Raw genomic sequence first — 24492 nt, 5'->3', positions numbered from 1 at the left:
TTACGTTCCGAGGATTTATGGTACGGAAGAAATGGAAAGGGACGATAAATCTACTTTTCTTTTTGCTTTTGGTAGATGTTGACGGGAAAAGAATATGGTAATTTACTGAACGAGTCGGGGGTTGATTCGTTAGAACGAGATCGAGCGAATATTGTAGGGTCGTGTAGGAGTTTAGATGAGATGAGAGATGAAATTTTCATACTAGAAAGTATCGTGGTGAAAGAAAAGTCTACGACATGGATCCTATGTTACAGAATATGAAACGATCTTCGGATTTGTGAATACAAGAATTTTTAATGTGATCGATATTACACATACCAGGATGAGGAGTTGAAGAAATATTTCTTGGTGACCTCTGCTGTAGGAAGTTCTTGGAATCGAAAGGGTTAGCCCTAAAGCAAATTACAATGACATAAATTGATAAAAAATGAAAGAAGATGAAAATTATCCCACGTATCAGTAAATTTATTAAACATAATTCTTTTCATGGAAAAGAACGTTCCACTGTAAAAGTGTACCGAAGTTGCCACTTCATGGACCATAAAAATTTTCAAAGTGCACAGTTAAACAATCGTAACCAATTGCTAATTTCAAAACGACTAGATCTACATTTATTTTACTTAATAAAATCGCCAGTTCTCGACGCATAGAAGAAATCCGTATGTGTAGCAACCTAACCAGTAATTGGTCAATTAAAGATGAATTTGATAATTGGAGGAATGGCGCGTCCCTTGTGGTGAGTTTTCAGCGTTATACGGAGCGTAAACGAGGCTTATAAGCTCATAGTTGCGGTCATGTATGGTCGATGAACAGAGAGAGAGAGAGAGAGAGAGAGAGAGAAGCTTCCTCGTCGAAGCAACGAACACGTTTCTATCAAACCGCGTCGGTCGTTCAATTATCCGAGACACCGTAACGAGGAAGCGTTGATTTATCGTTCAGTCGATGAAATGCGCGCTATGATACGTTGCGTACTTTTGATGAATCGTCGGGGGTAAAAAGGGGCACAGGGAAGATTCGTAAGGGGCGTCAGTGTTGCGACGTTAATTAGAGTGAAACGATTATATTCGATCGATCGGGAGTTTAACGACTTCTTGCTGGCGATACAACCAGGCATATACGATACGTTCGATAGGACGACGTAATACGTTCGAGAAGAATGTTAATTGAATGTAATTAGAAAATCTATTACCACGAGGGAGCGTATAGACGGGGGGATGACTTAGGAGTGGCGTTCTCGAATTTATAAAGCATATTATCAGTTAAATATCGGGTAACAAATGGTAATTACACGCAATGGTCATTCCTTCGATCTTGAGAGTTCGGGATGTTGAGCCAAAGGATAAGTTGCGTAAACGTAACATTATTGTATAATAAAAACAATGTGATTTATATATTATATATATTTTTACTTAAGCACAAGAGATACAGCGACCACGAAATGTATTCGTACATCACTATACGGTATGGTATTTATACTGATTAATTAATAATAAATAATTTAAACTGATTATCTTCGTATCACTTAATCTTAGTACTACTTTTGTGTGATTATAAACATTTGATACTGTAAAGAAAACAAAATGCTTCGTTGCAAAGCGAAGGTATGTGTAAATATACTTTTAAAGAGAGAAAAGGACGAACCTCGATGGAACCGAACACTTTAAGCTTCCGTGTAACTCGAGCAAGAAATAATCCCGACACAAACTACATACCCAAGAAGCAACGGCTCCTCCCAATAATCATACTCTATCCATCGCTGCTACAACATCATTTATAAACACTTCGACCAGACTCTTGTACAAAATGATCTAGATGGGAGCGGAATTGTTAATACCGGCTACCATATCAAGACATCAGTCGAGGCATTAATCAACAGGATATTCTTCATCCTGACTGAATCGATCAAGATTCATCGCGGAGCCTGTGTAACCAGAAACGGTCCATATTCGGATCGTCTCCCTGCGCAAACTCGTTCGAAAGCAGTCAGAATCCATCCCTGGAGGAAATTGAAAAAAAGAGAGAGGGAGAGAAAGAAAAAAAAGATCGTCACGCGTGAACGGTTCCTTCGTTAATTGAACCGTTCTGCTAATGATGTCTGTGGACCTTTAAAACTATGTTCCCCCATGGCTCGTTCATTCGTTCGTCGTTCATAGAAAAGAGAACGGATTTCATATTTTTAATTGCTCGTCCTGGTCCGAAGTGAATTCTGGTACCACACCCTGGTCTGTTATTTCTCTTCTCGTCTCTTTTTTTTCGCCGTTGCTGTTTCCTTTCTTCCTTCCTTTTCCCACTCTATCCGCTCGACCAGGCAACAAGCACGCGACAAAGCGCGTGCCACGCATCAAGCCGAGAGACGCGCGACCCTCGTTACGTAGAAATCAGCGCAGATTTATCGAGCAAATTGGATCGTGTCCTTCCGTCGTGGGGACCGAGCCGTGTTGTTCCCATGTCGGCGACCACCGCCCGAGAACAATGGTTCTCAACCCCTTTTCGTCTCTCGGAAGTGGCTGACTCGGCGTGTATGACTAAAGGCTGTCCCATGGAACGTGCACTACACGCGATTGCACAGTTCGTGTACCGTGCAATTAAGAGGCGTGGATGAAGGCGTACTTGTCGTTGAAAGAAATTGACGTCTTCACCTAGTTCTTTGTTACTAGTGGAGAATTAAGATCGTAGGTAATTTTAAGAGCACTTGTTCCACCTGGAAGCTGGTACAAATGATTTCTAGCTTTTATTTCATTCTTCTTTTTTAATTTGTTATTGTAGATGAATAAAACTGAAGTACTCTTCTAAATAATTTATAGTATTCACTGTAGTACGTCGTAACAGAATTACTATACTATTATCCAGTTTGAGATTTTCTAAAAGGAATTAGTATTACGTAAAAAAAAGTAGAATCAACGATATGGTCGATCAAAATGTCCCAATACCAGTAAACTTCCTTAATAGCTAAGTTTAGTCTAAACAATTTACTTCAGAGTCAAATTCTACTCTAAATAATGATTTAGCAATAACTAAACCTATAAAAAAGCACTTATTACGAAAACTCTTATTAAGAATCTCTGAGTAAATAAATTATTTTGTGCAGGGAATTGTCAGTTCGAATGGAGAACTCTTCGATCCTTCTTTCCTGATCATGAACTTAATAATTTGGTTTATCTTTGATGTACTTTGATGCTTAAGGATTGAAGACCAATATCAAAACTATACCTGCACCAGGCATCTTTGAAATCGATAAATCTAATGTTCGCATTGTTCCATTGTTTCAGGGTATTGAAACCTCCTGGTGGCGGAAGCAGCGACATTTTCGGCGCGGCCCCTGAAGAGACTAGCCCCCGCCGCGTGAAGAACCACAACCAGTCGCAACTGGGCTCGGCGCTGTTCGGCGATGCACCGAACAGCAACAGCAACGAAACGCCGCGCAACAAGCCCGGTAATGATTCATACAATCGCCTGTTTGGCCCTCCCGATGCCCCACCCACCACCCCAAACGCGAAAAATCACATGCGCAGCAATATCTCCCTCAGCGGGGAGTCGACGTCCTCATCGGTGTCATCAGGCGCCGCAACATCGCCCGCGAAGAGCACCGGAAGTACGGACTCGATCGCGGGCGTTCTCAACGGATACGCGGCCAGCAATGGCAACAATTTGACCAACGATGTCACAGGTAAGGTGCAAATTCTCCTTTCTCGAAAACGCATCCACAACACCCGCCCTCCTCCTACGACACCCCCACTATATGTGGAAACAAAAAGGATTTACTGTCTCTCTGGTCAGGTGAACTGGTGTACGGTGCGAGCGCGATGGAACGCGGCTACGAGTTCTGCCACTAGTGTTCGCTATTGCAAATGATTCTTTGTATTCGGTAATTTAGTTGTTTTTGTACGAAATGAATTGACTGCTTGCTATCGAGCACTCGCTTCTGTAATTTGTCATTTGAGAATTGTTAAGCAGCAAGGGAAGGTTTAACGTTAGAACCACCGATGACCAAAGTGTGAAATTCGTATCATTGAAATTAAAATGAAAGAATTTCTAGAAGCCTATAACGTGTCTACGAAGAATCAGAAATTGGTAATTTTGGCCATTCTGGTAGTTCTAACGCTAAGTATTATAGCAGTGCAGCGTTAACTTGTCGATATCTCCAGCAGTGAAATAAAAAAAATAAAAAATCTCTTAGGTAACGGTGTCTCAATTGCATTGAACTAAGAGAATATTTTGGAAATATTATATCTCTCTCGATAATTGAGCAGATAAGTTGCCAACACGCGACCAGTTAACCAAGCACTACTATGAATGGTGTATGGTGGTGGCAGCCTTGCGCAGTCAATTTATTTTGAACAAGCTATATTTAAATCGTCAGTACAGCACAATTACCTTCACGTCGTAAACGTGGGATGAATTCTTTCTTTTTTCTCAAGCGTTACTTTCTTGGTATCGAAGCTTTTTCTTGAGACGATTTAGTTTCTTGCGTACTGTATATCACTCGAGTAATATATAATTTTCGATTTTTATTTCTTTCTTTTTGTTTATTAGTTTTCGTTGAGTTTTTAACAGATTGCTACTGTGACAAGCGTGCAATCGCTGGAACTACAAATATATACTTAAACTCGCACTGTATTCGAGCTACCTTGAAATATGTGTCTGTGTGTCGCAGGCTCTTTTCGATATTAACTTTCGCACCACGCCGATTCTGTCTGAAATTCCTTTCAAATTAAGGACACTTCTGTCGAGTTTCACGCGTTCTTTGAAATTCCGTTCGGTTTCTTTTGTTCCATTAAATCGATCGAATGAACAAATTTCAACGGAAAAATCGCTATTGATCTTTTTATTGTGGAGCTAGCGAGACACGAACGAACATTGTTATTATTATTTTTCTTTCTTATTTTCTGTGACTAATCCATGGCTTTTACCAAGTCATCCTCTTGAATTGTTCGCAAGCAGCTTTTAGGAGAATCAAACGATTTCGTAAGTGTGTAAAAAAGACATATTCAAGTAGATGACACGACACTCATCCTACACGTTATTATTTTTTTTTTTTTTTTTTTTTTAATTACGGATGATCGTGATCTGTTTCGGGAAATATCGTTCTTAGCTTGATTTACATTATCGATCGAATTGCAAGAATTAATAGTTCAATCGAACGCGTATAAACTGTTTCGCGTTAAGTCGTTAGTGGAGTTCGACAAAGATGCAAATAGGAGGCAGAAAAATCGTTAACATTAATTTGAGAAAGGATATACGCAGAATATCTTTTTTTTTCATTTTTTAAGAATAGAGGATAGATGTAAAAACAAAATTATTATGTGCGCGTATGCATGTACCATGTACTTACCTTTTTATAAAAAATTTTTATGAATCTCGATCGTGCAATGACGTGATTATTAATGCAAATCAAGTTTCCAAACATGAAATTTCGCATAAAATTATATTAATTAGTGTTTTTTTTAGAATTTCATTTAGCATAACTGGATTTAATTTTCTACCCTTTTTCTCTCTTTCTTTTTTTTTGAAGTGTAGAAGTTCGTAGTCATTCCAGAAGTTCTTAATATGTACAATATATATTTCGTAAAGCGTGAACTGTGATAATTTTTTGATTAAAGTACTTTTTTTTTTTAACGAGTCACAGGGCCTGCTGCGAAACTAGAAACACATATTTTGAGTTAGTCGCACCATTTTCAATCCTTTAATTTTTTGGTTAAACACCGTAACATACCTCTCTGCTTGCGACAAATAATCTGTTTCTCATCGATTTTTCACGCAATCGGATGGCAACCACGGAGTTGTTTAATATATGACATGTTTTGAAAATATTTTGTTTTACCCTGTTATCTTTTTTTTTTTATTTTAATGTGTGAAATTTTTATATAATAGAGATGTTATTCTTTTAAGTGGTTTTTTTTTATTATTAGAATTGATTTCTAGAGAGAAAAGTAACTTGAAATCATATGTGTCTGTTTAGTCTTTTTACAATGCTTCACACATCATCAATGAATTTCGAATTGTTCATAGTGCGTTCTTACTCGTGGAACAGTTTGAGAACTGCAGTTTTTCTTTCCATTGTTTTTTTTAATCTTGATACTTTGTGTTTTCTTCCGTTGCTCCGTAACTTTCTTTGCTTTTGCTTGCTTTATATCACACAAACGTAACATAGTACAATACTCTTGGTTTTATATTATGTTCGTACTCGTTCCTCTTCGCATGGACAAATTTCAGACACTCGCGTTACTATTCCAATTATATTTCATATTTTTCAGAAATTTTAAAATTTGAATATTGAAAAATTATTTCAAGACACAACTGATTTAATTCAAGGATTTAAAAATATAAAGATTTAGGTGTTCACAAGGATTCCAATATTCAGAGATTGAAAAATTCAAGGATTTCAATATTTAAAGATTCAAAAATCTAGAAATTCGGAGATTGAAAAATTCAAAATTTCAAAAGCCGTAAGATTCGAATATCTAGCAATTCAAAAATCTGCAAATTTAAATATCCGAACATTGTCTAACTTCTCGATTATTCTTTTCACTGTTTGTCCCTCACCCCCCAAAATTAAGATAATTAAAAGATCGTAGTATCTCGAATTGGTCCATGCGAACAGTCGCGCCCACTAACATATATACACGGTTGGGTGACGGTGATGTGGGTTTTGCTACCTGTGTGTCGGTGCATGGGGGTGGTGGTGGTGGTGGTGGTGGTGAAATTCTGGCGCGTGTCGCTTTGCGTGCACCGGCTGTGAAACTGTCGTCCTCTGCGCCTTCCTACCCGCTCGAACCCTGGCAGGTGGATCATCCTGCTTAACTCGCAACCCGGTCACCGGAGACGGAGTTGACGTGACGCCCGTGAGGCGCAGCGCACGAAGGTGTCGAGGTAACGTTTACCCACTCTTCTTTTGTTTTTTCTCAATTTTACTCTCTTCTCTCTCTTTCTCTTTTTTTTTGTTAAAGACAATCAATCATGTCTTTCGCCCTTTTTCATCGACTTTCAAACATATATTTTATTATTTTCATCCACATGAAATTATTTGTTCTATCCTCTTCCTCGGGAAACTTCGAGACACGTGAGAAACTCCATTTGATTAGTTTTTCATCGAGCAGGTAACGACAGAAGAGGAGATTCCGTAGTACTGTACAAAATTGTCGAAGGTCATCGTTCTTCAGCGGCATCTCGAGAGTTTAAACCATTGTTATCATGAAATAATTTACTACGGCTTAAACAGCGAAATAAATAGTTGCGCGAATTATTCGACGAACAATACGAAACTAGATCTTGGATGATAAAAGGATCCGAAACTTTGGCAATTTGAACATTTGTAAGTTTGAAAATTTGAGAATTTCCAGAGAGAATTTGAGGAATTTGAAATTTGGAAATTTAGAAATATGAAAATTTATCGGAATTAGTACAAATGTATGTAAGTAAAAAAAAATGCAATGCAACGTAGGTTAATAGGAGGGTTGAATATAAATTGCAGAATGGTTGGCGTATGGTATTATGAAGGTTTGTATGGTCTCGACCCCCGATTGACGAAGGAAAATATGGGGTAAATTCACGAGCAAATGGGGTCTACTTTATTTTGATTAGAATAGCAGGAGGGTTTTGTGTGCATATTTGATTGAACATGGTCTGGAAATTTTGTTATTGTCTGGCGGGGGGAGACTTAGTACGATTTGAGCAGTAGACGCGTTTGGGGATGAATCAGAAAAATGATGACTCACTATGTGGTTTGATTAGATCATATTATCGTAGTGTGAATAAGAAGAGATTCTTGGTAATTGCTTGTTGAAAACGATCGTGATATACTTTTGATATGACTTGAGAATTATGCAGATAAGGATGTGTTTAATAAGTTACGTGGCGAGTCATCGAACAAAAAGTAGGTTTATTAATAAATTATTTTTACGCGAGTCATCCTCCGGTAGTTTTGTACAGTACTGAAAAAAAGAGGCAAAAGATATAAATTTGATTTTTTTACGAGTTGATGTTTCAACTTTCACTCTTTTACTTTATCGTTTCTTTTTCTTATATAGCCTTGGTCGACCGATAATTTCTGTGTATTTCTTGCTGCAGACGAAGAGGATTGGATTTATGATATTTCTTTACGCGTTTCTTTTCTTTACGAGTACAATGTGTTTCTTTTTCCTTTTGTATATGTGTATATGTGTTATATGTGTTATTTGGTATTAATTTCAGATTCGGAGTAACCGTCCTTATGTTTAATCCTAATTTTTACTTACTTTAGTTGTAATTTGTATCCCCCTGAAAAGAACAATATGTTTAAAAATCCCTATAACTTATCCATATGGATGGAAGGCAATCGAAAATTTGAGAGAGATCCGCAAAACATGCCAAATTAAAAGCTATTTCATTTTTCTGAAATTAAATGAACATTTTAATAAAATTAGAAGATTCCTAAAAAATTAACTTCAATACAAAACGATACTTTTACCATAATATTCTCGATTGCCATCTAAAATTAAAATCCATTCTAATTTATATAATCACCTTATATATATATCCGCACAATGTCTCAGATTTGCTCGAATTCAACTCAAAAATTACTTCAGTCAAAAATAAAAGAAAAAAAAAAAAACAAATAAAGAAAAATGAAAAGAAGAAAAATAAAAGCATAGAATTCAAGCAAATTCCCCGACAAGTTTCCATAGGTCAACACTCACACTCATACAAAATAGTCTGTAATATAGTACGGTAAGTTCGTGTTATACGTAGTAGACGATTACCTACACATTCCTTGTCTTGCGTAGCGTAAGTTTTGCAGAGTAGCTCTCACGAATATTTTATATCCGATCGTTCTTTATCAGTGCATCGAAACCGACTGGTTGTTCCTTACGTTTTACGCTTAATTGCCTGTCGAGTAAATTACCTGCGTGTCCCTGTCCCCCTTTCACGGGCGTGTACGGGAAATGTCGAAGAAAAATCACGAAGGGAGAGAGCCAGCATGCGGATTTCGCGTGAAATCTCGATATATCTCTATGATGGTGTTATACAAACACACGGTGGATATCAGGTGTATAAAAAACTAAGGATACATGATAACCGTTATAAATTGGTTAATATACCTCTTTTTTTTGTTTATTGTTTTTCAGCCTGTTTTAATTAAGTGGTAACGGTAATCGATAACGTTTTTCTGGTTTTTTATACTGCTGATAATAATTGCATGCGAGTAATACGAAATCGATTTCCATAGAATTAAATAGAAAATTCCATAGGAATCGTAGCAATGAGAAAATAAAGGAGAAAATTGGGAGTTATTAGAATATAGCTTCGTTTTTTAGACTTCATAATGGTCGAGGCTTACAGGTGTAATGTATAGTCTTTTTGGAATTTATCGAGGTCTCGAAAATGTAACGTTATAGAACAAAAGGATTTCCTAGAATTCAGAATAAAAGAGACTGAGTATAATTTTGTTCAAAAAGACACTTACATTTGAAATTCTCCGAGCCGATCATGAAACATATATTTTAAACAATAGTGAAACAATATTTTAATTAAATCAAATTAGATCAATTCAAGATAGACAATGAAATCATCGAGTTTTCGTCATCACAAGAAGCAAATTAATTATATAACGTTTCGTGATTTATCCTAGCACATACATATTTTCAGATTCCATAGACTTTTGACCAATTAAAATCGATTGATTTCGATCAAAATAAAAATATCGTACAAATATATCAAATACATAAAATTACCACATCATCGTATATTGCAATAGTATGATATAGGGAAACAGAGACGGTGAGTCACAAGACATAGAAACCTTCAACCAATTATTCAGTGTTTCGTACCATTATATTACGCTTATCGTACCATTCCAGAGTCCATCAGCTTTCGATCGATTGGTCCCGGTGAAAATCAGCGAAGAAGTGGTACAAGTGCATTATTTTTTAAAACTGAAATAAATAAAAGTATCGGTACATAAAATTTAGACGATTTCGTTAGAAATTTCCAAGTCTTTGTATTTTAATCCTTACATATTTTACTTTTTAAATTTTGTCTCGTTTTACTCTTTGTTTCTACTACCAAATAATCTAATTTATTGTTTCCAGCCTTCAAATTTGAATAAGAAAATATAATAAATCTCAAAAGCAAACAAAATTCTTTATTACACGTGATTAATGTTTCAAAATGTATAAGTGTCTCTATCAAAATCCGATTGTACCCCCAGTATATTTCCTCAAATTAATGATTTCGTCGCTTAGACCACTTCTCCTCTAAACCCTCGAATATCATCCAAATATACCAAAATTGTCCTAACGGAGAACCTCGATCCCATAACTTTAATCTCAGAATGTCGACTGAAAAAGGCAAATATTCTTCGTAGATGGTAACCCGGTAACCGGAACTGGCTACGCAGAGTCACAGAACAACGGGCCTGCCGTGCAAAACGGAACGTCCAGCTCGAATTCCAGCGAGAAGTCGAACGACACGTCGCCAGCGGCGAAGGTTCCGGCACGTACACGCGTGCCACCCGGTGGATACTCATCGGGACTATGGTAAAAATGTGGCCTCATGGACAACCGCTGATCGACATCCTCCTTTCGATTGGCGCCAGAAAAACCCTTCCAGTACTGGCAAATTCGAAAGAAAACCGGATCCTCCAGTTAAACAATTACTCCAGTAGTAAAAATATTCAGTTTAGGAGCGATTGGTTTCTTGTTTCGATTAAGAAAGCGAAGATTAATTAACCGCGTTTACGTATTCTTTTTCTGAGGAATTCTTCTAGACGAACCGTATTCTTCCAGTTTCTATTCTTTTTTTTTTTTTTTTTATAGGCAGTAGCTTGAAGTCGATCTTGAATTTTACGCGGGAGATCACTCGACTTAAAATCTTAGATTTTAATGTAGCTTCGGATACAAATCGATCGTTGAAAAATATTAGACGCTTTTCTTTCTTTTTCTTAGTTGTTTAAATTCATTTGCGGGAGAAAACAATATCATTTATGGGGGATGGAAAATATATTTGGTCAATTATCTTGGAAAGTAAATACCTTTAAGAGCGAAGATTGATTATTATTGATACGTTTAGGTAAATAAATTTTTCATGTCCCGTTTTGTGGATTGTTTCCAATTTATAAATATGAATTTCGGCAGCTGGGGAAAAATACGTAATATTTTTTGATGCTCTGCCTTGTGTTCAAGGTTTCATTAAGATCTCGTAATTTTCAGTTGGGTGATATTCCTTTGTTAGAATTTACAGTTATTTCAAAGTTAAGCTTTGGTTCGTGTTTTCTATTGTCCATTCTTAATGTTATATGGAGTGAATTTCTGTATCACGTAGGAAGGGTAGAGGAGGAGGTTTAGAGCATAAAATTTGGCAGAAGTTGTCAAATGTGAGTTATCAAGATTTCAATTTTTATTCTAAGAACTTTTGAGGATGTTATGTTCGTAGTTTGTACTTCTTTTACATTCGAATATGTTTAAGTAAAACGAAAGAAAGAAAGAAAGAAAGGAAGAAAGAAAAAAGGAAAGAAAGAAACGATGGTTAGAATGAGAAAATGAATCCTGCCAAATTCTGGAAGGCGAGAAATCGGAAGCGAGCGTCAAGAACCACGCTTCTTTGAGTTGATAGACTGCTGTCGGTTGGTTTTTTCTTCGGATAAGGAAAACAAATCGTAATTTGTAATTGATGAATAGCGAAAAATTAAATGAAAAGAAAAAAAAAAAAATAACGGGAACGTCCAGAGAGTAGAAGAGAGGTAGCCCTCAATTCACGAATATAATAATGAATACTTATTAAAAAAAAAAAGAAAAAAAAAACTAGAAAACGTTCGACGAAACCTCGGAATTGTATATTAGAAGTAGGCATATATTATTCGAAAGAAGAGAAGAAAAGGTAATAATAATATTAATAATAATATTAATATTAATAATGATTATAAAACTACATTATATGTGTAACCCATAAAAAAAGAAATAAGGTCAAGTGCTTTCTTAATTTCTGTGCCTTTTTAATAACCGTATATAGTTTTTTCTTCTGCATGAATTAAATACGCCATTCTACGTAACTTTTTATAGAGAGCACAGTTCCTTTTTATTTCTCGTTTGTTCTTAAGTTTCTACAGTTCTTAAGTTCATTCAAATAACGGAGTGGAAGAGAGAAAAGACCGCTTTTGCACACGGATGCATAAATACCTACCCATATTTAAAATAGAGAAGATTGCAATTTTACTAATCATACTGTAGTAATCCATTATACATTCAGATAATTCTTAATCGTTCGATTTACCAACATACATTAACGGTTAGGATTTACGTGGATCCTATTTATCACTGTATCACATACGGTCCTCTTAAAGCAGAGACACAACGTAACTCTGTCGGAATAACCAATAATCATTCATTTTTTTTTTTTATAGTCGTTCACTACCTGCTTCTTCCTTGTTTCACGATAACGCATAAGGAATTGTATTTATTATTTCACGGTAAGACTCTCGTGCACACGATTTTTCTTACGCTCGAAATAAAAAATAAAAAAAAGAGAGAGAGAAGAAATGAAGTTTCTTCATCGTTTTGGTGTGAGTAAAAAATTGTTTGTATTGCATCGTATTCTCGTCTCATAAGTAGCCTTTTTGTACTCTGGCATTAATTAATAAAATTTTGTAAGCAACAATTGTTATCTCTTTTATTTATTATTATTTTTTATTACCCCCATTCCCTACGTGGAACTAACACCATGAGATAGCGTTTCAAGTAATTTTATTATAAAATACACAGTAATATCAAATAGTAATGACAATTTATAACAAAACATAATAAATATATAGAATGTAAAAAAATATGTAATATCGTAGTGAAACTGAAATTACAAACTAAACATGCTAGTAATTATTCGATATCATTTGGTTTAGTTTCACATTGCAGCGATTAGATCCCTTATGGCTGTTCCGTTCGCCTTACATAGGCTGGTGAAGAGATGTTTATAATTTGTCTCTTGCTCGAGTTTCTTTGAGATCTCATGCGCTCTGTTTGTAATTACAGATGGGACGCCAGCTAATCGTGCAGCGTTAAAACCGTATGATTTCGGACAAGCTCCCTCGCTAAGTTTGTACAAAAATGTTACTGTTTCCTGAGACACTTCATCCTGTTCCTCATTTTCTACCATACATGCCTATGAAAAGTAAAATAAAAATGCTAAAAATACCTCAAAAAAGTTAAGTAACAAATAAACAATTTAAAAAAATGCACAATTTATATTTACCATATGGGCCAATGTAATTTCCTTTGTATTCTTATAATCTTCTACCAAAGAATGATAATGTGTCGAAAATAGAGTACGGCAATTCAATTTTGTAAGTGCATTCACAACTGAAGCGGCTATTGCCGTGCCGTCATACGTCGACGTACCACGACCTATTGATAGTAAAATATTATATTTACCAATATGTTAATTATATTGCAATTTAAATTAAACGTAAATAATTTTTACCCAATTCATCAAGCAACACTAGCGAGTATGGCGTAGCGTGCTGTAATATCGCAGCAGTTTCGCTCAACTCTACCAAGAACGTACTCTGACCAGCTAGAATATCGTCATTTGCGCCGAGTCTTGTGAAAATACGATCCACTAATGTCAAACGGCAGGAACTTGCAGGGACGTAACTTCCCTATGAGAAATACAAAAATTAATGTTTCGTTCATAGCTCAACGCGTTATATGTTACTAAAACGTACAATTTGCGTCATTATAGTAAGAAGGGCGACCTGACGCATCAATGTTGATTTACCACCCATATTCGGTCCAGTAAGAATCATAAAAGAAGCAGAATTTTCAATTCCTAGTAAAGTGTTATTTGGTATAAATGTATCTGAGACAATACATGGATGCCATCCGTCTCGAATATCGATAAATACCTACCAAAAGAATAATCTTTTTAGCAATTTTCTACATAATTAAATATATGAAACAATGAATTATATTAATATTATAATAGCGAATTACAAATTACCCTTTCGTCTGTACCATCGTTAATTTCTGGTATACACATATCTCCGCTGAGAGCGTATTCCGCCAAAGAGATAAGAACATCCAAGACAGACAACTTATAAACCGCCATATTCCACATATCATACTTCTCGCTAAATTTTGCAAATATTCTTCTGTTTAAATCCTTTAGTACTTTATCTCTGTGTTCTTCAGCGTTTATTTGTCGACTCAAAAGTTCCTGTAAAAATATTTTAGTGTCTTCTTTTATTACTTTTTCGAACGTATTGTCGTATCATTCTAGAGAAAAATAAAACCTTAGTTTCGGCAGTGTAATAGCGTTTGTATCCTTTTCTTTGTGATTGAAGCTCATACCCGGCACCAATTTTCTTTATTTGAGAATCTGGAATCTCGATTTGATAACGTTTCTTATCCGATCCATGAAACGTGACTTTCACGCCAAAGTGCTTTCTTTGCTTTTCAAGGTACTCTTGGGCATCTGCCTTTACATCATCCAATTCTATTAAAACAGAGTCGTACTCATTATCGACTCCTCTCTTTGGAACAATACAGCCTACTTTTTTGGCTTCTTCGTGATCGAATGCGGTCTAAAATATACATATATTATTGTACATTTATATATCGTTTAATAACTACCACTAAGTAGGATTGATATTAATTACCTTAAAATAATCTAATGATTCTCTTAATGAAGGAAACTCGCCATCCGGCTCTATTTTAGTACATCGACTTACTATAGTACTCTTGAAATCTAAAAAGTAGGTGATATATTTTTCAATCCCACTGCGGTAATTTTAAATTGTAATTATAGATAACGCAATTACCTTCGAACAAAGCAACAATTTTTAGAACATCCTCAAACGCACTCAGAGTAACAATGAAATCTGCAATCTTTTTCTTTGAATACGTTTGACCCTCGAACATAATCGCCCTGCCGTCTGGATGATTATTCATTTTCGCTGCATTTCCTTGTGCATGGATCCTAAAATTATTATGAAATTTTGTGTTTAAATATTTTTTTTTATGAATGATCTTCCTAACTTCCAATAATAACTCAAACTCACTTGCTTAATAATCTTTCAAGATCAGGGAGTCCTGCTAATATACTACGAGCATTTTGCATCACCTCTGTATTATCCATTAATTCTTGTATAGCTTGTTGACGTTCGATTATAACGTTTTTGCGACAGGATGGTCTGCAAATCCATTCTCGCAGTAACCTATAATCAAGTATATTTGATTTAAAAAATTATATAAAATGTTTATATTTATTTTAAATATACCTCTTCCCGAATGCAGTACAGCAACGATCCAGTGTTTTCATAAGAGAACCTTCGCCGAATATTCTCAAATTATTAATCGTAATAGCATCTAAAACCTAATAATTATATACATTAAATTAATTGTTTACTTTCATATGTGCAATTAAGTAATGAAATTCGTAGTCACCATATTATTGGCAAATTTTGAAGCCACAGATTTCTCATTTGAAAAATCTGGCGGGGTATATGTTTTAAAACGTCCTTGTGCCAATAATTGCTGTTCAAGCAGATATTCTTTGAGTAAGTATACACATCCACCTAAGGCATGCACCGCTAACTCTTTATCATCAGCAGAAGTTAAACCTAAAGTATCATCTAAAAAAATAAAAATTGGAACGTCAATAGAAATCAAACTTTCGTTGAGAAGATGTATTAGAAATGTTTACTTTGGTTAAGATACGGTTGTAAGCCTGCAGGCCATTGAAACTGAGAATCTGAACTTTTGAAGTATTCTCCTTCATGAAGATTCTGCAAGTTAAAAAAGAAAAGAACTTACAAACAAAATCAGATCTTAACATTTTTGAACATTTAGTACCATTATGCTTACTTTTAACGTAGTCGAAGATGACCAAAATTGAGATTCGCGTAAAAGTGGTTCTTTAATACACGCTGCTAAAGTGTTGTTTAAGATTTTTAGGGTCTTTTGAGACAAATTACCTCGTTCATAAACCACCTAAATATATAATCAACTCAATTATCTAATTTTAATTACGATTTTAAAACAACTTACATGAACCGGCGGATAATGAGCGAGCAAAGTTAGTATTCTAGAATTGCATCGATCGTCTTCGAATTGACCGAGATAGAAGTCTCCTATTGTAGTATCTAAGAAACACACTCCATAATGAGACGTGTTTGAACCAGATGGACATTTTTCAACTAGTGATAACAAATAATTGGAATTTGCCGTAGATGCTTCTACATCCTGTGGAGTGTATACTCTTGTACCTTTACTGCTTATTTGACAAATTTCTCGTTTAACTACTTTGTCGAACTTTGTTGGTCTAGTCACTTTTCAGTAAATAAAACAATAAATAAAATTGAATTGCGATTGATAATTTTAAAATACATGCAATATGCTTTTGGAATTATACTTTTGCTACAACGTTGTGCCATCATGTCTGGATTTTCTGTTTGTTCTACCCTGGCCACTTTGTAGCCTCTTTCTATGAGACTTGCTGAGAAACGACCATATCCAATTTCTGGAAATCCCGAATGCGCAAATTCTCCCTGTAATTAATCACGTTTATTCTAGCAATTTATTCTAGTATTTTTAAAATACATATAAAATAATACAAGTGACTTACTCTCATATATGTAAGATTGATTTCATTGACACTAATTACAGCATCCATATGATACAATTCGTAAAACTTTCCTACTTTAAAGAAAAGAACACAATCGAAATGTTTGCTTTTTAATTCCCACCATTGTCTCATGGCCTGAATAAAATCATATAATGTAAGGTGCATCAAATAATACTTGTATTAAGAAAATTTAAATTTCTATCTTACTGGAGTTTGTTGATTCAAGAAATCCTGAGGAACATAAAGAGTTTTAGGATCATAATCTGGATCGCTTGGTGGTTTTCTACGAATATCTCGTATTTTATTTGGTTGAAGGAAATCATACTTTAAATGTGGCCAAGATTCTGTAACACTGTCCGAACCTTTGGTTTGATTTTGTTGCTGTGGTTTTGATTCTTTTTTAGCCTAGATGAATTTTAATTGATTAAGTAATATACATATGTATTTAATAAAAAGAAAAATTTATAGCTATGACCTTACATCTTTGGTATTTTTTATTGTACTTATTTCCCGTTTTCTTCTAGGAGCTTTAGCCAATTTTATTTTCTTCTAAAATTTAATTTACATTGATCGATTAGTATGCAAATCTTTTTACTTGTAATTATTCTTTTACCTCTGGAGATTCCTCTTCACTTGCTGTTGGTGGCTCACTTTCACTAACTTCTTCAGATACTGAATCAGAATCTTCTGATTCATCTTCTGGATCTATATGAAAATGAAATCAAATATATTTTTTTCTTCTAAAACAAATAAGAGATTATAACACAATTGCAACAAAAAACACAAACCAGGCTTAAATTCATCACCAGAATCTTCTCCAGACTCTTCATCAGGGATAATCAATCTTCGCTTTTTTGGCTGTACTGGTTCCTTTTCTTCTGTTTCCTCTTCTTCGTCATCATCATCTTTAGAGACATTCTTTTTATCTTTGACATCTATATTTTCTTTCCCTTTGCTTGGAATTTTTGCTATGTATATCATAAATAATATGTTACATCATTTATGTAATATTTATTCGATAATTTAGCATACACAATACATTTATTGTATCCGCTACGGTGAAAAACTTTTATAAACTATTACACTGAATAGATTTTTCGTAAATATTATGAATTTTTTCTGTGAAATGTTCTATTTTAATTTTATGTTTAATGTTACGATGCAACAACACATGCGGCTCAAAATTACATAAAATATGTTTTTCATCGCATATTCTATTGCTTTCATTCTATTCTATTGCTATAATAAATTAATTATTTACACGTGAGCTATTTTCATTATATACCTTTGTTCCGTTGTTCTCTCGGTCTTTTCGGCGTACTAGGTTTTTCATCAGGCTTATTATTGGATTGTTTAGGAGTTTTAGGAGTTTTAGGCGAAATAAAATAATTGTACAATGTATTCACTTTAGACATAATGATATAACAATTATAATCGTATTAAAAATTTTTAATAATTCCTCTTTCACACCTGAATATTTGCTGTTCTTGCAGGTGGAAGGATCAAAATCCCGGCAAAACTTACGTTTTCTAAAAATCATTGAAGTATTACTCTGCGTTCTTAAATATTACTGAATCTATTTATTTATCTATAGAAAAATTATTATTTTATTTATTATTCTAATAGCTCTTCTTAGGTAATAATATTTGAATGTACTTTTATTGATGATAATTATAATGGTATTTAAATATTAAATACTCTGCTCTAGTTAAAAATTTAATTTTGACTTCACTAGGGAATTTAGCTGTGGGATAGAAAATTTTTTACCTGTTATATGCAGTCATTCATTCCTCATAGTGGCAATTGTACACTAAGAAAACAGTAATGGCGTATTCAGTGAATATCTCTGTAGAAGCACCGATCGAGAATCAAATTCAAGAAATCACTTACGATGGCCAAGAAATCTACCAAGCGTACGTAGTTTTTCCTTTTAACGTTTACTAAAATTAAACAAAAAGTTGGTTATTGATAGAAATAGTAGTACATGAATTTAATATATGTTCACCTAACCTCAGAATTAAAATAACATTTTATTTATATTTTGTAACATAACGTATTATAAAGTAATTAATTATAATAATCTATCATTTTTCTAGACCCCTTACATTGTCTGAAAACTTGGCAAAAATCGCGCAAAAGATCGACTTTAGCAAAACCAATGGTGAAGATGTTAAAAAGGAAACTGAGGGTGGGGAAAAGGGTGAAGAAGATACAAAAGATTCAGCTTCCTTTCAGTCATCTTTATGGCCATGGGATAGCGTTAGAAATAAACTAAGGTAATACATTATTGAATATTTTTTTAACATGACTTTATCGTTGTAAAAGACTATGATAATTTTATTTGCAGAAATGCATTGACAGAAGTATGTGTGTTAGCTGATGTTCTTGCAATAGCAAAAGAGAAGCATTATATGGTTCTCGATCCTGTGCCTCAAGAACAACAAGAAGCAAGGCCTATGATACAAGTATATGCTAGAAAAAAAGCATTGGCTGGAGCTGCGTCTGTTATTATGATGGGTGCTGACAGATTAAAAAACTGCCAGAATGAACTAGCGAGAAATAGATCAACCCCAGATTTCCATATTGAATTATTGAGATTAAGACAAAATTGGCGTTTGAAAAAAGTTTCTAATTCAATCATTGGTGATCTTAGTTATAGAACAGGTTCATAGTTATCTTTTATATATTTAAGAATTTTATTATTTTATTAATTTAAGAATTAATGGTATCATATTCAGTAATATGAATTTTTTAGCTGGATCTAAATTCCCCCAGACTGGAATGTTTGAAGTTACTAAGGCAGAAGAGGAGGAGAAGAGTAGTACAAGTCCTCCTGCATCTCCAAGTCCTGGTAATAACGTAGCAGGTCAAACCCATCCTCCAAATTCCAAGGCTTCTGCTCTGAGAGTTACTATTCCTAGTGAATTACAGGGTGTTGCTTACATAGAGGTATTATGTCAAAAAGGTAAGTGTATGTATGTATAATATACATTTATTAGTGTATTTATGTACAACATATAACATCAATGTCGAATTATTATTTTTGTTTATAGACCAAGAAGATTTATGTAGTGCAAATATTAGTTTACTTAATAACAGTGCACATAGCTCCAATGCAGACATGCATTGGCAGCAAAAATTAGAAGCTGCACAAAATGTTCTTTTTTGCAAAGAATTGTTCAGTCAATTAGCGAGAGAAGCGGTACATTTACGTGCGCCTATACCTCACATGGTTGTCGGCAATCAAATAATGGCAACAGTAAATACTTTTTTGCTCTTAATTGATATGTATGATACATATTTATTTACAATATACTATACAAAATTAAAAAATTTTAGGTTTTGCCTGGGATTCAGTTAATCATAGGACTTTGTCATAGTACGGGGAATGACAAAAAGCCAGCCGCTCCTCCTCCTCATAAAACTGATCATGACCACGTGTTAGAACACTCTTTGCATCAGCTATTACGTGAAGTTCATCACAAAAATACGCATCATCCATTTCCACATCCTTCTTCCGGACCTCTCGGGCCCAGTAAAAGGAGATGTTTAGCTGGTCCAACAGCCGCAGACAGATATGAGCTTTTAGAAATGACAAAGAGTCAAACTCTTTTAGAACAAATTATTCAACAAGCTCAACATTATTTCATGCGATTACGTACCGAGTATGTCTTAGATACAATAGCAAAGGAAGTGAAAGATCCTTTGATTGTTTCTCATTGGAATGCGTTAAATTCTCCTACCCAATCTTGTGTAAAAATTAATATTTTAACACATGGATACGACACAGTATGTCGAACGTCGCTTGTTGTTCATATAGGAGAGAAATCTTTGAAATGCGTTTGCCGAGATGGTAGAGTAATGCATATGAGTTATGAACCTCAAGAATTACGGGACCTAATATTTTGTCAGGTATAATCACATTTTTTTCCATTCTCTTAATCTATCGAATATGTGTATAATTACTTAGTATATTATTACAGATCTATCAGCATCAAATAACAGCAGTACAAGCACTAGCAAAATGTATGGGATGGCAGTTTTTAGCCAATAGTTCACACCTTGGTTTAGGGGCAGTTGAACCTCTAGGAAACGCTAGCAGTTGTATTTTAGCTTCACCAATAGGTGATAGGTATTTATTGATTTTGTTTTAGTAGAAGGTTATGTATATATGTATATGTTACATCTAAAATAATTATTGGGATTTTAGGATGATAGCTGTTAGGTGTGAACCGCAAACGGGAGTACAAGTTGCGATAGCTCATTCTCCTCGGAAAGATTTCTTTCCTGGACAATTAGTGAGAGAAAGAAAGTGGGAAAATTTAGGTGGTTCTTTTAAAGAAGTTCGGTGGGATAAAATGGAAGGGAAAAATTTTTTAAATAAAATGGAATTACTTATGGCTTCCTTAACAAGCTCCTAGATGCTATCAATGACTGATTAGGAATTTAATTGTTCCACAGGGTGAAAAAACGTGATCACGTATACAGATTTTATTTTTCGTTTCATACTCTCTACACCTTTTTATTGTATAATTGAATTATAGATGAATTTATTCGAGTGATATTTTGCGACTGTGATTCACTCTATTTTCCAAATTTCTCTTTTTTTAATAAAAGAACCGATTAAAACATTCATGCTTTTTAAAATCGAATTCGTTGTTTTCCCTTTCTTGTCCTAAACGAACTGAGATATTTCATCCTGTGGTATTTGTTATTGAGAACAAGGATTATAATTAAATGTACCTTTAGTTGTACAAAAATGGTTTTTATTTGAATGACATATGAAATGTAATATGAATCGAGTAATAAACCATGAAATGGTAAGTGAAACACAATGCCAAATATACAGATGTATATTGAACACCTAAATTACAATTATTAATGGATCTTATATACATACAAAAACTACTGAACAATTCCTTACGTATTATCGTCATTTGTATAACCTGTTTTGAATAGTTTTATTTTTTGATATAAGGCAGGGATTGATGCATAAATTTACTCTTTCCGTTTGATAGAACATGTACATACATTATATATGTATACATTCTTACATATGTACATCCATACTTATTTTAGATTTTGCTTCTTTTTTTTTTTTTTTTGCAATACAAACAAAATATCGTACATTTCAATATAATTCGATTTTAGATCGAAACATCGTCGCGTCTTGGTTATACAATTGTTTCGATGGGTTAAGGGACGGACTAGCAGTTTGACCAAGGAATTCTGTGCTAGAACGTATTACCATTTAAATTTTTTGCGGAAAAATATTACATTTGAAAGATAAATAATACTGGTACACTTAACAGATGTCCATTTTGGTCAAGTGTAAAAGTTCAAGTAAGGTCTAACATGTATTGGATCTGTACGAATATACTCCTAATCATTATAGGCTTGTTTAGTAATACCAAAGATATGGTTTGTTAATTTAACATCATATCTTTTTTACACATAGTGTATATCAGAGCAATGAATAATCTCCTTGCAGTCGAATGGCTAAGGAAAAAAATTTCATCATTCTGTGATGTTCATTCGGGTCAAACACAACTACTTGTATTTTAACTTTCTTATAAAAGTTTTTTCTTTTACTGTCTTGAAAAACACTGAACTATACTTTGGGGTCTGCCACCAGCAACTTTGAACGCAAGTGCAGTTGTTATAATCAAAACAACATAAGCGGATAAAGTGGTAGCTACGTAAGCTTGATATACATTTAATAGGGTCATACATGACACAAACAAGTGTGAGCCAACAACCCAAATAACTTGACCCCAATTTTTTCTGTCAAGAGCAGAGAAAAATACAACGCCCCAAAATGTATGTAATAAGATAAAGCAAAGAGTTGTGGCTGCTGATATTATAAAAAAGTACTCTGTGCCTTGTCGAAGTCCCATTGTTCCAGGTCCAACAGCATCTGCCAGGACATTGACTAGTGCGAAAACACCACTCATAAAACCAAAACCTAAACCACATACATATGCAAACACGTGTCTGCTATCTGCTACATGTGTTGTTGTTACTTTATCTAGCCCTCTTTCGGCTTTTCTTAGTACCCAGTATAAGAGATACCTGTACAAAAATAAGAAAAAATCAACTTTCATACAATTCAAGTGAAAGTAAAATATAAAAGATATTGTGGTTTAAAGAGAAAGTAAATTTGATATTTTACCTGAATGCTTCTTGGAATAATACAGAAAATACAAGTCCAAATGCGAGGTGATTTTGTAGTGGCACCACAGCATACCAAAGCACAGATGACAACAATAAAGAAATTAACCAAAAGAAGGCACTGGCTATTAGTATGATGATTCTAATAGGTTCAGCTGCGACAGTAAATGTAAACATAGCCAACGGTGGACCGAAAGCCAAAAAGGCACAACCAAAAAAATCCATAACTGTCATTTTTGCGGCGAATAGTGCCAAATCACTTTTGATGTTTTCAGTATCACACTGATCTGGTCTTTTCGAAATGCTAAATATTCATAACCTTATGTAGCCTTCGCGCGGCCCGGCTAGTACTTCTTGAAGGGCACATTTATTCCCTCCGCTGATTGTAGAAATATATCAAATATGATAATAATGGAATCGGACACAAATGAATCACGATAATGATGAAATCACTTGGCACACCAGAGATGAATAGGGAATAAGAAAATCGCCGATAAGCATTGGCGACATTCAGCCAAATATACGCTCTACGAATTACCGCCTCTAATGGTCAAACAGTCGAACTATACGCACATCTTTTTCTCTGGTGTTTTTGGTGGGAGAAAGGTGTGTATATACAGTAAAAGGGGAAATGTGTGTTTGTATCGGGTTGTACGAAAAGAAGCGGCATTTTGATCGCAATTTTCATATAAAATAGTTTTAGCTCCATTAGTCGAAAACAATCTTATTTTGCAAATGATTGAAGCGTTTAATCATTTAAAATCTTTCCAACATCCATAATTCTCAAATCATTTCCAATTCTCATAAATTTAAGGGATAAATTATAATACAAAAAATGATGGAAAAGTTCGAGAAAATTGGTAAGTATTGTAAAGTATTTGTAAATATTAGTAAGTATTGAAAGAATAAAATAGCATAAGAAGTATTCGGAACCTGAAATTCCTAGAAATAATATCATTTTCTAAGATAATCCGGGAGTAAAAAATTTTTGTCAAAATCTTGATTTTATATCAGGAGAATATAATCTTGTAGGAGATTGTACTATTTAGATATTTTTTGGAATCTGACTTTATTTCTCGGAATTTTTTAAATCTAATTTGCATTCTTTTCTTATAATTTATCTTCGCTAGTCGGTAGTACAAATGCACATTTTCCTTTCTACCGTGTATACGAATATTTCTCCCACCAAGAGCATAGGAGCAGATATGTGCGTATAATTTAGCTGTTCGCCGCTAGAGGCTTGCGCATTTTTTGGCTGACTTTTTAAACATTGTATCGGCGATTTTCCTATTCATCTCTGAACATACGCTCCGTTGAGTATTCCTAAAAAAATATAGACTTCTCAATAGAAGAGCGATAAATATTGATAGCTCTTTTAATTGCCGAAATTATTGTGCAAATTATTTTGTAGAATATGAAAATTTTGATAAGATCTTCCTAATGAGAACCACTTTAATCAGTTCTTATAAATTTTTAGTCTATATATGTAGATGCATGACTTTTCAGACAAAATAAGTCTGGTATTAACAAATTTTATATTTGTATTTCAAATAAATTTCTTTAACTAAATTAAAATATCATATTAGTTGAAATTGTATAACATTTAAAATTCGCTCCAAATACTGGAATAAATTTGCAACCATATTCGTAGCATATCAGGTATATAGATAGGTAACAATGTACATAAACAACATGTTTTATTAAAGGTGTGTTTAAAGGTAAAGGTGTAAA

General features: G+C 34.2%; 4 protein-coding genes across 9 annotated transcripts in view; 2 read left to right on the top strand and 2 right to left on the bottom strand.

Annotated features, from left to right (window-relative positions):
* Positions 1-11785, top strand: part of Jupiter (microtubule-associated protein Jupiter) — an 86092-nt gene extending 74307 nt beyond the window's left edge. For 4 of the 6 annotated variants that reach the window (XM_072009263.1, XM_072009264.1, XM_072009261.1 and 1 more), the window contains exons 2-5: positions 3270-3667; positions 4942-4965; positions 6784-6870; positions 10343-11785. In XM_072009263.1, the coding sequence (XP_071865364.1) occupies positions 3270-3667; positions 4942-4965; positions 6784-6870; positions 10343-10518 (685 nt within the window). In that variant the 3' untranslated portion in view covers positions 10519-11785. The remainder of the gene's footprint in view (positions 1-3269; positions 3668-4941; positions 4966-6783; positions 6871-10342) is intronic. The other 2 variants (XM_072009265.1, XM_072009267.1) reach the window with 2 other exon arrangements.
* Positions 11195-18353, bottom strand: Msh6 (DNA mismatch repair protein Msh6). Its single transcript, XM_072009135.1, has 21 exons — positions 17876-18353; positions 17379-17558; positions 17204-17295; positions 17071-17139; positions 16798-16995; positions 16591-16725; positions 16378-16513; positions 16014-16294; positions 15831-15956; positions 15670-15751; positions 15411-15598; positions 15245-15339; positions 15026-15181; positions 14786-14943; positions 14624-14712; positions 14258-14548; positions 13966-14181; positions 13691-13870; positions 13447-13624; positions 13219-13370; positions 11195-13128 (listed from the first exon to the last, which is right to left on the bottom strand). Exons 1-21 carry the CDS (start codon positions 18003-18005, stop codon positions 12871-12873), a joined length of 3390 nt encoding a protein of 1129 aa, XP_071865236.1. The 5' UTR covers positions 18006-18353; the 3' UTR covers positions 11195-12870.
* Positions 18351-21221, top strand: Med17 (mediator complex subunit 17). The gene is made up of 8 exons (XM_072009157.1): positions 18351-18503; positions 18687-18866; positions 18938-19254; positions 19346-19555; positions 19644-19849; positions 19930-20502; positions 20574-20722; positions 20801-21221. The coding sequence occupies exons 1-8, from the start codon at positions 18415-18417 to the stop codon at positions 21009-21011; spliced, it is 1935 nt and encodes a 644-aa protein (XP_071865258.1). The 5' UTR covers positions 18351-18414; the 3' UTR covers positions 21012-21221.
* Positions 20571-23302, bottom strand: Aph-1 (gamma-secretase subunit Aph-1). The gene is made up of 2 exons (XM_072009268.1): positions 22763-23302; positions 20571-22662 (listed from the first exon to the last, which is right to left on the bottom strand). Exons 1-2 carry the CDS (start codon positions 22993-22995, stop codon positions 22179-22181), a joined length of 717 nt encoding a protein of 238 aa, XP_071865369.1. The 5' UTR covers positions 22996-23302; the 3' UTR covers positions 20571-22178.
* Between the last annotated feature and the right edge of the window lie 1190 nt (positions 23303-24492).

This window comes from Bombus fervidus, chromosome 8 (genome assembly GCF_041682495.2).
Source record: "Bombus fervidus isolate BK054 chromosome 8, iyBomFerv1, whole genome shotgun sequence".
In the NCBI taxonomy this organism is placed as follows: Eukaryota; Metazoa; Arthropoda; class Insecta; order Hymenoptera; family Apidae; genus Bombus; species Bombus fervidus.
This window is presented reverse-complemented; position numbering and strand designations above follow the sequence as displayed.